The sequence below is a fragment of the Ursus arctos genome, chromosome X (genome assembly GCF_023065955.2).
Source record: "Ursus arctos isolate Adak ecotype North America chromosome X, UrsArc2.0, whole genome shotgun sequence".
In the NCBI taxonomy this organism is placed as follows: Eukaryota; Metazoa; Chordata; class Mammalia; order Carnivora; family Ursidae; genus Ursus; species Ursus arctos.
In genome coordinates, this window is record NC_079873.1 from 118768066 (window position 1) to 118781455 (window position 13390).

The following is a 13390-nucleotide window of genomic DNA, read 5'->3' on the forward strand; positions in this document are numbered from 1 at the left end:
AGGTGTCAACCGTGGCCACAAAGAAGATGTTAGGAGCTGCCTCAAATTGTTTTCATGTATCATATGAATGGAAAAATGTAAAATTAAAAAAGCAGTATTTTTTGTTTCTGCGATTTCACGATTTTACAAGGTGTCCTGACTGATGAATCAGGGAATCTCTGGGTCTCTTTCGATGTTACTGCGACAGTTTATGGAGTGAGTATCCATTTGCCCATTTTAAGTGAGCCCCTTGGGGAGATTTCAGTATGTGCTTGTCAGGAATAAACCACAGTTTCTTCTCTGGCTTTTATTTAATTATGTTTGTCGCTCACCAACACAAGGCCATAGGGAGGGGTGCATTTATGGTATATGAGAGGACCCGGGGGCCCTTAAGGAGGGTAGTGCCGCCAGCTTGAATTAAACGGTATCTCCTGCAGCCTTCGTTAGTTTGGCATGAAAACAATTTCATTTCCTGTGTTGGGGTTGCACACAGAGGGATGCCTTTGCTGACCAGGGTCGACTCTCATTCGCTAGAGGAGGGATATGCATTTTATCCCGAAACAGCGTGCTAAGGCCACTTAGTGAAGCCGCTGTGGTCCCCTATCACCACGCGAGTTTCAACAATGAAATTGAAATTCTGTTCTCTCTCACAAGAATGTTTTCCTCTTCTCTGTTTTCTTTGTTTTCAGTTTTCTTTAGCTATAATTGACAAATAAAATGATAGGATATTGAGGGACGCCTGGGTGGCTCGGTCAGTGAAGTGTCTTCCTTTGGCTCAGGTCACGATCCCAAGGTCCTGGGATCGAGCCCCACATCCATCGGGTCCCTGCTCAGTGGGGAGCCTTCTTGTCCCTCTCCCTCTGCTGCTCCCCCTGCTTGTGCTCATGCTCTCTCTCTCTCTCTGACAAATAAATAAAATCTTTTTAAGAAATTATAGGATATTGACAGTGTACAACGTGATGGTCTGACATATGAATACATCGTGAAAGGAGTAGCCCAATCGAGTTAATGAACACATCCGTCACCTCACCTTTGTTCAGAGAACATTTAAGTCCTACTGTCTTAATCTTTCAAAAATACTTGTGTTTTTTTTTTTAATGATTGTGTTTGAACTTTCAATAGGAAATAAGATGATGTGCCTTTTGTATCTTTGTGTGTTCTAGAATTCCTCCCCAGACAGCTGCCTGTTTCCTGAGCGTCGTTACCTGACCAGCCGCAGGGATGAAAGTTTTTGAGTTGATAGGAGGGATGTTCATCCTCATCTCTCTGTTTCCGGCCTGTGCCGCACAAAGTCCAATGACTGTCCTGTGCTCCATAGACTGGTTCATGGTCACCGTGCACCCCTTCATGTTGAATAATGATGTGTATGTTCACTTCCATGAGTTGCACTTGGGCCTGGGCTGTCCTGCCAACCACGTTCAGCCACACGCCTACCAGTTCACCTACCGTGTTACCGAATGCGGCATCCGGGCCAAGGCTGTCTCTCTGGACATGGTTATGTACAGCACGGAGCTGCACTACGCTTCGAAGGGGACCTCTTCGAAGTACATGATCCCAGTGTCCTGTACTGCTCCCCAACGGTCCCCGTGGCTCACTCCGCCCTGCCCCCTGAGGGGAGCCAGTGAGACGGGCACCACAACCCAGGACGGCGAGGCAAGCTACGACGTGTTCACCTTGTCGCAGTCCAGCCAAAGGCCCAACTGCGACTGTCCACCTTGTGTCTTCAACGAAGAAGACGGTGCCCAGGCCCCACGGCACCAAGCGGAGGCTCTGGAGGGCCAGCTGGCGCAGCCGTCTTCCTTCGTGGATATGTCCGAAGATTGGTGTCTTCGCTCCGACGATCTCATTGAGTCCATGTGATCCCCGGGTTTGGGGTCTCCTGTAGACGCTTTTTTTCTAACATTAGTATATAATATTTTCTAATCTCAGACAAATTTAAGTGTTTTGGTAGCCCCCTTCGGAGCTCCTTTGAGAGAGGGCAGCTCGTGATAATTTCATGAATAAAGCTTTTTTATATTTTTATATCTTTTTTAAAAAATAAAATTTTGATGGCATAAATACATCAGTTCAGCATTTTTATTTAATAAACACATAGATAACTTTTGCTGTGGGCCAGACACCGTTCTGGGGGCTTTACAAACGTTAGTGCCTGGTCTCTTCCATCTAGGATGATTGAGCGCTCCTGGAAGGCCCCCAATGGAATCCCTCCCTCAGTGCCCCCACTTCACTGACGCTCCGTACCGCCCACCCTAGCACGGGGCCTCGCACCTTCTTAGCCTGATCAACGGCTGTAACACTTTCCATTCATGGGAGACATAGACGCCACTAGTGACTCAGAAACCACCAGTGGGTCTAAGAATTACTCAAGTCACATCCCACCAACTAGAAGGTAAGCTCCTGAGGCCAAGGGCTGGATCTTCTACTTAGTCACAGACTGATGGCACTTTGGAAGGAATTTTGTTCCCTGACTTTTGTGATCAGAAGTGTCTCACCCAGGTTTGGCCTATCCATTAGCTTTCTCAAACCCTCGGAAGGGCAAAGGTGAGTAAATGTATTCAACAAATACTGATGAATGCTGCTATATTTCACGTACCAGTCTAGGTACTGAGATGCGACAGTGAATAGAAACTGAGCCTCAGGGGCTTCTGGGTGGCTCGGTCGTTAAGCATCTGCCTTTGGCTTGGGTCGTGATCCTGGGGACCTGGGATTGAGTCCCGCATCGGGCTCCCTGCTCAGCGGGGAGCCTGCTTCTCCCTCTCCTGCTCCCCCTACCTGTGCTTTCTCTCTCTCTCTCTCTGTCAAATAAATCAATAAAATCTTGAAAAAATAAAACAAATGCCATGAAAAAACCTGAAACCAGGTAATACGGGAGAAATTGGAGAAGGGGTCAGAGTAGTCAGGGACTCTGAGGACTCGTCATTTGAACCGAGTCTTGATGTGAAGAAGGAGCCAGACCTGGGATGATCTGCGAGAACTTTCCAGATAGTAGAAGCATCTTGTGTAATCTTCACTACAACCTTGATTCATTGTACAAGTAAGGAAACTGAGGCACAGAATGATTAAGAAGCTTGCCCAAGGCCACACACCTGTTAAGAAGCAGACAGTGTTAGCACGATCTGCACGATACCATACACAATGTGCGTGATATGAGACTCCTTCAGCAGGTGAGGGAAATTCACCGTCTTAGTCTGTTCAGTCTGCTCGAATGAAGTGCCATAGACGGGGGGGGGGGGCTTATCAACAACGGGCATTTATTTCTCATGCATCTGGAGGCTAGAAAGTCGAGATCAGGGTGCCTGTACGGTCACGTTCTGGTGACACACTCTTCCGGGTTGCAAACTGCTGTCTTCGGATTGTGTCCTCACATGGCGGAAAGACAACGAGAGAGTTCTCTGGGGTCCCTTTTATAAGGCACTAATCCCATGCCTGAGGGCCCCCTCTCACAGCCTCATCACCTCCCAAGGGCCCCACCTCTTAATGCCATCACATTGGGGGTTAGGATTTCAACACATGAATTTGGGGGGCACACATTCAGTCCACTGCAATCATGGTAGTTGAAGAAAAAGCTCATTTAAAAAGCTCCTGCCCCCTTTGGGCGCCTGGGTGGCTCAGTCGGTTAAGCCTCTGACTCTTGATTTCAGCTCAGGTCATGATCTCAGGGTCCCAGGATCAAGCCCCGGGTCAGGCTCTGTGCTCAGCACAGAGTCTGCTTGTCCCTCTCCCTCTCCTCCTCCTCCTCTCTCTCTCTCTCAGATAAATAAATAATCTTTAAAAAAAAAAAAAGCTCCTGCCCCTCCCTTTCGGGGTCCCAAAAACAGTCTCTTCATTCAACAGACGTTTCTTGAGCTTGCCCTATGTTCCAGGCATTATGTTAGATGCTGAGCAGGCACTGGTGAACAAAACCAACCAATCGGGAGGAGGCAAGTAAGGAAGCCTAGGGAACTGAGGCTATTCGAGCCCAGAGAAAGCCTGTGTAGATGATATGAGCTGTGGCCATCAGAAGGACCGCAAGTAGTTTAGTCCAATACGATGGTGGCAGTCGATGGTAGCAAGTGGTGAGGTTAGAGAAGCAACAGCGGACAAGACCCTGCGAAAGAGAACCAGAGCTTCCCTCCCTCGTCCTCTCTTCAGAAGCTTACAGGTTATAAAACACTAAAACAGAGAGAACTCAGCACACAGCCAACGCTAGACACATTAGACCCGGGCTGCCATGTATGGGTTGTGCACCTCACGAAGACAAGGAGCACTTTTCACTGAGTCACCCCCTGGGGTTATGTAATGTATCAGCCTCGGAGGACACTCAAGACCTACGTGGTAAAAATAGTTGTTACCACGTGCCAGACACCTGATAGGCATAATCTTACTTAATCCTCACAACAGTTCCGCGAGAGGAACATTATTTTCTCTTGTTTTATAGATGAGGAAACAGGCTCAGACGAATGGAGGCCGTGCAGTGAGTGAGCAATGTCATTCGGATTCAGACCCAGCTTTGTCTGGCTCCAAAGTCCGCTTTCCCCCCACTCTATTCAACACTTCCTCCCAGAGAAGAGACGCTCCTGGTTGGGTTGGAAGATCCAGGAAGATCTCCTGGTAGAGGTGGGCCATGACTCCACTCTTGGAAAATGAGGAGGATTTGGCCAAGCAGACAAGAGGGTGGGGGGGAGCAGACTGTTGGACACAGTGACACTGGGGGGCTATTGCTCTAACCGCTTGAGGCGAGAAGAGATGAGTAGAGCAGGTGGGGGAAGGACTCGACATGTAGGCAGAGACGAAAACGAGAGCCATTTAGAGTGAAGAACAGCAAGACTTCAGCCCTTTTAGCCTGCACAATGGTTACGCGTCTATATAAGCCCCAGGCATGATTAAGAGATCAATCGAATAGTGCCAGCAAATTTGGATCTGGAAGACTCCAGAGCAGAGAGAGCAGGCTTCACAGGGCATAAGCCTTGAGCTAAATCCTGACCTGACTGTGAAAAAGAAGGACTGAATCAAAGAAGGTGTCACCATTTCGAGCCCTAAGAAGCTCAGAAGACACAGTAAGCTCTGGATTGAAGTAAGGCAATTGGAGGGTAGAGGCCAGGGGTGAAGATGAGTCCAGGTTGGACATGTTGAGTTGGGCAGATGATAACAACATGCCAGTGGCTAGGACCAGGAGTCAGCTCAAGAAATCGGAAGGGGTCATCACTGGGAGATACAGGCTTGGAGAGGTCACGTGCACACAGGCAGGTAGGACCACTGCGGCAGGATTCCCTAACACTCAACATTCAAGGCACAGTTAGGAAAAGAAGCAGATACGTCAAAGGAGACAGAACGGAAGTGATCAAGAGGTGAAAGGAGAAGTGCGACTCGTGAAAAATCTCATTTTTCCATAAAATCTCCAGGGAGGAGAGCTGGGTGGGCTCTGTCTTCCAGTGCAACAGATAAGTCAAGGCGGGGGCAAGCCTGGTCGTCGTGGAACTGGGAGCCTTTGAACTGGGCTTTAAATCGGAGCATATCATTAGGTGAAGTTGGACGGGAAGAGCATTCCAGGCAAAGGAAACCACGAGAACACACATGCAAACATATAATTAGGCATAACTTCCCAAATTCCAGGTGTACACTGCACATGTTCCCTTGGGTGCACCTCACCCATTTCGGCTGCATGTTTGGTCTTCTCCACTTGGCTGTATGCTGCTTGAGCATGGGGGACCCTCGCCTATTCGTCTCTCTCTTTGGTCGGCCTTTCTCTTACGTAGCACTTGGTAGGCGCTCAATCCAGTTGACTGACTGATACCGAGGATCATAAGTGTAGGAGCCATTCCACAGAGGGGAAGAGAAAACTGCTGTAACCACCCCAGAAATACATGTCGAATTGGTCTAATTTATGGACCTTTTGAAATGCCAACACTAAACGAGTATTTCCCTCCCTCATGGTGGTAACGTTCACTCCATTTTTAAGGTGACGTGACTTCTGAAAGAAAATCTACCACATAGTGTTAATCATTTTATCTGCAATAAGAGGAAGAAATGTTTTATTGCCGCCAAAAGAAATGAGCATTTTCATCTCTCTTTCCATCTCTGGGAAAGCCAGAAATGTCTGAAACCATTTGTTATGGTAATCGCTTGTCAAATATTTAAAAATTAGAGCCGTGGGGCGCCTGGCTGGCTCAGTCAGAAGAGCATCTGACTCTTGATCTCGGGTCAGGAGTTCAAGCCCCGCGTTGGGTGTAGAGATGATTTAAAAATAAATTAGAGCCATAATCTGTACACTTAAACAAGAGTTAAAATGGCAAATATTATATTTATTTTAACACAATTTTTGTAAATCACACACAAAAAATCAGAGCCATAATGAGATTTTTCGTCCATAAAAGGAGACTCAAAGTAACATTAAAATTTTTATTCTTGTAACCTGAAAATAGCAAACCAGATTTTTTTAAGTGTGTAAATTACATGTAAATGTTAAGGGCAAAAAGTCTTTTATCCCTAATTTTAAAATAATAGTGCATTTTGGAGATGCACGTTAAGTACCCCCACCCCTCCACCTGTCCACCAATAATGGTAGCCTGGTCAAGCATTAGACTAAGCACAGCACTGTGCTCTCTCTCTCTCTCACACACACACACCATGTTTATAAGAAATGCATTATGAAGGGACAAGTGTTTATTATAAAGGGAAAGCTTTCACAGAAACCTACTTTAATTCTAATTAGTATTAATCCCTATGATTGATGTCTATGATACCTCATTAAAATTGTATCAATAGGGGAGTCTGGCTGGCTCTGTTGGAAGACTGGGTGACTCTTGATCTTGGGGTTATGAGTTCGAGCCCCACCTTGGGGTGTAGAGATTATTTAAAAAAATAAAATTTACCAAAAAATAAATTGTAATGAACGTTTCCAAAAAAGAGAGAAAGAGAGAAGGGGGGAAGAGAGGAGTTGGGCTTGAGAGAGAGGGAGAGAGAGAGAGACTTTCAGTTTTGTGATTTTTCTCCAACTTTTTCAAAAGAAAACATATTATTGGGTCAGAATTTGGCTTATAAGCTTAATGTTGGTTGTTCAATTACAAGATCTTCTGTATTAGTTATCTATTGCTCAGCAGCAAATCACCCCGAACCACAGCCATTTGTGATCTCACAGCATCTGTGGGTCAGGAATCTGGCAGGACGGAGCTGGGGCTTCTGGCTCAGGGCCTCAGGACGCTCACTCCCGGTCAAGCCCTCAGTGCAGCTGCGCTCATGTCAGGGCTCAACTGGGGTTGGAGAATCCACTTCCAAGCTCAGCTCCCCCCTTTTGGCCTCTCCACAGGCTGCCTGTCTGAATGTCCTCGTGATACGGAAGATGGAGGTGATGACAACAGTCATGATGGTGGTGACGATCACGATGACAGAAAGGACGGGGAGGGCAGGGCAGGGCAAGCAAGAGAAGAGAGAGAGCCCAAACTAGATGCCACAAGCTTTTTGTAACCCAATCTCAGAGGTGGCACCTCATCCCTCCTGCCATGTTCTATTTGCTAGAAGCAGTCCCCACGGCCGGCCTGGAGGCGATGACACACAGGTGGGAATACCAGCAGGTGGGGACCCCTGGGGACCATCACACTGGCGAACCACAAGTACAACTTTCTTCAACGTATCTATGTAAATGCAATGAACGGCAGGACATGACACGTCGCCTCGGTGAGTTCCATTTTCCTTCTCCAGGGAAAACAAGTCCTACGAGCTGCAGGTTACAGGCCTGACTGACCAACCGGTGGAAAGCATTCCAGAGGAAGCTCCCATTTGTTGTTAGAAGAGGACGTTGATGAAGACAGTTAAAGCCAAAAGGAAAAAAAGCATAAAAGGTAAATCGAATAATAGAAATGATGATACTGGGTAGAAATTCTAATGTAGTGTCCAGTGTTACCCATGTTAGTGATAACAATGCCGTAACGGCCAATTCAGAGGCCAACCATCTTCTAATGTCATTGGGAGTGGGGGTGGGGAGGTGGGGGAATGGGAGAATGTGTGTGTGTGTGTGTGTGTGTGTGTAACGTGATCCAGCTTCAAATTATCGTCCAGCTTCAAAATCAAGAGGCAGGGGCTTTGTTCATTGACTTCATATTATTAGTAGTAACGCGGTCCTTCCCGTCACTGACAACTTCCATGTGTTTGCCTGCCTCTCACCCAACTCCCAACCACCTGGCTTGGCCGTTCCTTGGTGACGTTCCTGCAACTCACCTGGAAGGGTGACGCGCGACATCCAAGTAGCTGGCCGACTATCAACCAGCACTAGCTGAGGGGCTGGCTGGGTAAGAGCAGGGGGGAGGATTGGGGGCGGGTATTCCTGAACAGGTTTCAGGAAGGGAAGGGACAGGCTGGTCCTTCCCTGAGTGGCTTTGTCAGCATTCGTTTGTAGATGTTCTCCGACTGGGAAGGGGGACTCGCTCTGAGTCAGAGAAGCAAATGCCAGGACCAGTTTTCAAACGTAAAGGAACACACAAAAATCCCCGCCAGCTGTCTAGAAACTAGTACCATTCGAAGGCACTTACATTCTACAGCTACGAGGAGGAATATTTAAATTACCCAAGCTATTTTCAATGTTATTTTAACTTTGTCACGCACACCCTATTCTATAAACACCATGCTAATGTAAATTATTCACCTCTTAGAGTTACTTCAAAATTTTTGACTTTTGGCCAAATACCTATTTCTTTCTATCAAGAATTCTTTTAAGTCGTAAGCCTACAACTTCAATACACACGCATCTTTAAAAGAAAAGTTTATTTTCCAAGTAATGCCCATAGAATATTTGGTCTGTTTTCTAAGCAGCGTTTACGTGTCAAGATACTAAAAGAAAGCCAGTGTGGGGAGAGAAGGACCAAGTCCCATAGAGGGAGTGAGACTGGTTTCTTTGCGGTGAGAGGAAGCCCAACCCTCCCAACTACAAAGGGTGGGTCAGCTTAGGGACAAACTGACCCAAAGTCAGCCTCAATGACCTTCCCACACCAACTCCCTGGAATAATTTACAGTCTGCAATCAAAATAAAAAAATCTTTGCAAAAATCTGCCTTTTTTAAAATGACCCAAACTACAAATTAATTCTCGTTTTCATTTCATATTTCATCTGCTGAAATTCTGCCCCACGAGGTTGGAGAAGTCACAGCCTTCTGATTATATTCAGAGGTACCTTAGCTGTACGTATGTTGTGATACTTGGGTGACTCCCGGGAACTCCGGGAACATTGAAGCTGCCCGCGTTACTTTCCATGTTGTTTTAACTTCCTGAAAATATTTGATGACAATTTTTTTAAGGAGCTTGTGAAAATTAACATACTCCAGTTTGAAGGTCTGCCACCACCCCAAAATGGCTAGCGTCGGGCCGGAAGGTGTGTCTGTTCGTCCCTCTGTTCCGTCAAATCAGCACGTGGTAAGGTTTCTGGATTCTTTCAAAGAATTTGTTTTGCCTGATATCGACTGGTATTTTAAAACATGTGTATGAGTGATTTAACAAGAAATTGATTAACTTTAAAGGCCAGTCAAGTCCTAGTTGGGGGATGTTTTGGTGTGTGCACGTGCAGCGTGGGAGAGAGGGAGGAAGTGGGGGGGAGTGGGGGGGGAGAAAGAGAAAGGTTGAGAAAGCAGCTGAAAAAAAAAAAAAGCTGAGCTCAGGGGCGCCTGGGTGGCGCCCTCGGTTTAACATCTATCTGCCTCTCGGTTTCAGCTCAGGGTCCTGATCTCAGGTCGTGAGATTGAGCTCCACACTGGGGTCCCTGCTCAGCCTGGAGTCTGCTTAAGTTTCTCTCCCTTGGGGCGCCTGGATGGTGTGGCCGGTGGCTTAGTGGGTTAAGCGTCCGACTCTTGGTTTCGGTGCAGGTCATGATCTCAGGTCGTGATCTCAGGTTATGATCTCAGGGTTGTGGGATGGAGCCCCCCACGTGGGGCCCTGCACTTACTGTGACGTCTGCTTGTCCCTCTCCCTCTGCTCCTCCCCTCTCTCTGCGCTCTCTCTCTCTAAAATAAATAAAATTTCTCTTAAAAAGTTTCTCTCTCCCTCTGCTCTTCAGGGCTCTCTCTTTCTATCTCAAATAAATAAATATAATTTTTTAAAAGCCTAGCTCATCTCCTGAAGCATAATAGGCATCAAATACAACAAGACGGTATTTTTCCATCTTTTCTCTCCCCTACTAAGAACACTCTTTCCTGCGTGGCGTGGAAACTAGCACATTCCCATTACGCAGGTCATCTAGGTTTGCCATCGGTCAGAGTTTGTAGTTACCATGTAAGCCAAGTCAATGTGTTGCAAACACTGTTTTCATTACATCATGTCCCTACTCAAGGCCCTTTAAAGCCTTCACATCATCTTGCAACCAAAGCCAGAACTCCTCTGCCTACTTGCCGGCCCCCCGTAATCTATTTGTTCTAGATTGGATGGACACTATTTGTCCAGCCCAATCTCCAGCTAATTCCCCAGTAGATATCCTCTGTCCAGCTCTTCTCTGACTCCCGGCCTCTGAGCACACGGTGTCCCCCATTCCAGCCAAGCTCCACCTTCCTTCAAGGACCAGCTTGAAACTTAGTTTGAAAAGCATAAAACAATGATGATAGTATTTCGGGAGAGGGTTTGCACTGAGTAGCTGATTTTATTATTATTATGAAAGGAGATGTGTTTCGGGATGTTAGTCCCAGGGGCACCAAAGGCCACCTAAGCCAGCGGTAAAGCCATAAGCTCTACCACCCACAGAACACCTTCTGGATCCGTCCACTTCCTCTTGGCCCCACTCGGGGATGCTTTTGTCTGATGAACGTGTATTGGAGACCAACTGATGGTGCAAAGCAATTGTGCAAAGTGCTGAGAATCTACCCATAGACAGACGCGTCCCATCCGCCAGAGCTTGCTGTCTGCTGAGAAGAGACTCAGAATAACTAACTCTACTAATGTGCTGGGACAGCACAGGGCAGAGACACTTCACTCTGAGGTCATGTGTGAAGGCTTCAAGGAGGAGGTGGCCTTTGAGCTGGGCCTTGAGGGATGAGGAAATGGGAGGAGCAAACATTCCTAGCAGGGGAGCGAAGAAGGTGCGGCGGGAGGGTGGGGGCACAACCGAGGGGCAGATTGGAGCCAGGCTGAAGAGGGCCTTGAAGGCCACTTTCAAGGGTTATGTTTTTAGTTGTGTGATTTTTGTGCCAAGGATTAAGATGCTCGGAATTGTGCTTTCAGAGCAGAACTTAGGGGACCACCAGGAGGGGGCGAAACTCAGCTGGAAGACCAGTGGGCATCCTGAGAAGGTGACCTTGGCGACCCGGTGGCACAGATGGCTGGTTTGAACTAAAAGGCAGGAGGAAAAGGATTTGGTTTTCTTTTTTCCCTTCCTTCCTTCTTTCCTTCCTTCTTTCTTACCCTGCTTGCTTGCTTGCTCTCTCTCTCTCTCTCTCTTTCTGCCTCTCTTTTGCCCTCACTCTCACTCTCCACCTCACTCTTGTCTCCACTGGGGCCTGTCTCTGGCCTAGACGTTCCCCCGGGAACTCTGAGCTAAGGAAGCTGCCGAGCCCTGGGTTTAGGGCAAATTCGAAAACTGGAAACTGGGTCCACATCCCCAGCTCTATTCCCTGCTGCTGGATGGGTCTCCCTCCACTCAGTAACTACTACAAAATCCCACCTGATCTTAGACCCAAGACTTATTTTAGGAGACAGGAAGTAAAAGAAATGACATTTTCCACCAGTCCTAGAAATTCTGCCTATTAAGTCTTTTTTTTTTTTTTTTTTTTTTTTTTTTTTTTTTTTTTTTTTTTTTTAGTGCAAATGGTTATGCGTTAGGTTCTGGGACAAGGAGAGCTGCCAGGGAGTCCTGGGGAGCTCAGTGTTAACGGCTTTAATGTAAATGCGGCAACTATACATATTGACTTTCCCTCCTTCCCTATTTCAACAAAGTATTTCACGGTTTGGAAAACACATCTCGGTTTGAAACAAAGATAGCACCCCTTAGCACCCTTCAATTTCCTGTTCCCTCCTCCTCCCTCTACCCAGCAAGAGGAGCTTTCCATTTCTGTAGCGAGATCCTCAAAGTGAGGTCATTTGCACTTGGCCCAGCATGGTGCTTTCTTACGGGACCTCCTTGGTGCTGGTCACTTTGGGGCTTTAAAAAAATTTTTTTTTTTTTAATAAATGGAGCAACCAACTGTCCAAATGCACTTCGGCCTCCCTGAACACCATTACGTTTGATATGCTGGCATGGATCTGCACTGGGTTCTTTTTTCTTCTCTCTTTTTCATCATTAGGGAAGGCTCAAGGAAAGTGCTAGAAGTGTAAGGTTAAAGACTGATGATCATAAGGTTTATAGTGAAAGCAAGTGACAAGAGATGGGTTTTCTGTCTCCTTGCCCCTCTCATTGCATTTTGCTCGGTCAGTTCATACTCTGCACAGAGGAGAGGGAGTCAGGCTCATTTATACGACAGTGACACTGTAGGGCCAGCACGGAGTAGGGAAGGAGGCCACCCTATGCCCCTTCCCTGTGGCCTTCCTTTGCGCAAAGGTCCGATCATTTCTGTCATCTGAGACAGTCTTAGATTTAATGGGCAAAACTCCAGGAATAATTAAGACAATAATAGTACACACCCAATAAGAAAAACATGCCGTGTTTAAAGAAGAAATCCCTGCAGCATTGAAGGTTGTGATTCTTCGTCTTGGAGGATGGAAAAGAGACCTTGAAATCAAAAGCAACAGCCATCAAGGATTTACTAAGCTCCTCTTTGGCAGAAAGGAAAAATGTACTAATTCATTCTACTTTTTCCTGGTGAGATCATGGGGGTGGGAGAAGCTAAGATTTGAAAATTTTCCCCCAAGTTCGAAGTTTTGCAAAGAACTACTTTTTTTTTAATCAAAACTAATTTCAGAAAGTGCCACAAAAATTACCAAAGGGCACTATCTTTTTTGTTTAATCTGACGGTTGGGCAAGCATTTTTCTATTATTGCTGCTCACAACTAGCCTTTTCTTGAACCCTGAAAAAAAAAAAGCCTTTACAAATAACACAGTAGAAGCTTCATAACACGATTCCAGTTGTTTTCTTTCTGTTAAATCTGTAACTCTATCCTGATTTTATCTCTCTGAAGACTTCTGGATATTTACAACATAAGGAAAGTCTTGTTTCCCTAACTCAAGGCCTCCATGAAAAACATAATCATAAAAGACATTTTTATTTAAAATAAAAATGCTAAGATCTAGAAATTTTCTCTCCAATTTAAAAAAAGACTCTTCCACTCAACTCCCTTCTCTAGGACCTATTTCCAAACACTCATTGGCAATTGCTTTTCAGAAAACACTTTCCAGAAATTATTCCAAATACCTTGCTGTGCGCAACTTTCTTGCTGAACGTCTCCAGTCTGGAGCTAATTTCTTTTTCTCAGCTGCACTTTCAGACCCTTCAAAGCTATTGTTAAATTCTCCTCCCTCGGCTGACTGT

General features: G+C 46.2%; 1 protein-coding gene across 1 annotated transcript; it reads left to right on the forward strand.

Annotated features, from left to right (window-relative positions):
- Positions 1-1200: 1200 nt before the first annotated feature.
- PLAC1 (placenta enriched 1) lies at positions 1201-1839 on the forward strand. The gene has a single exon (XM_026520682.2). It carries the CDS (start codon positions 1201-1203, stop codon positions 1837-1839), a length of 639 nt encoding a protein of 212 aa, XP_026376467.1.
- Positions 1840-13390: the final 11551 nt, after the last annotated feature.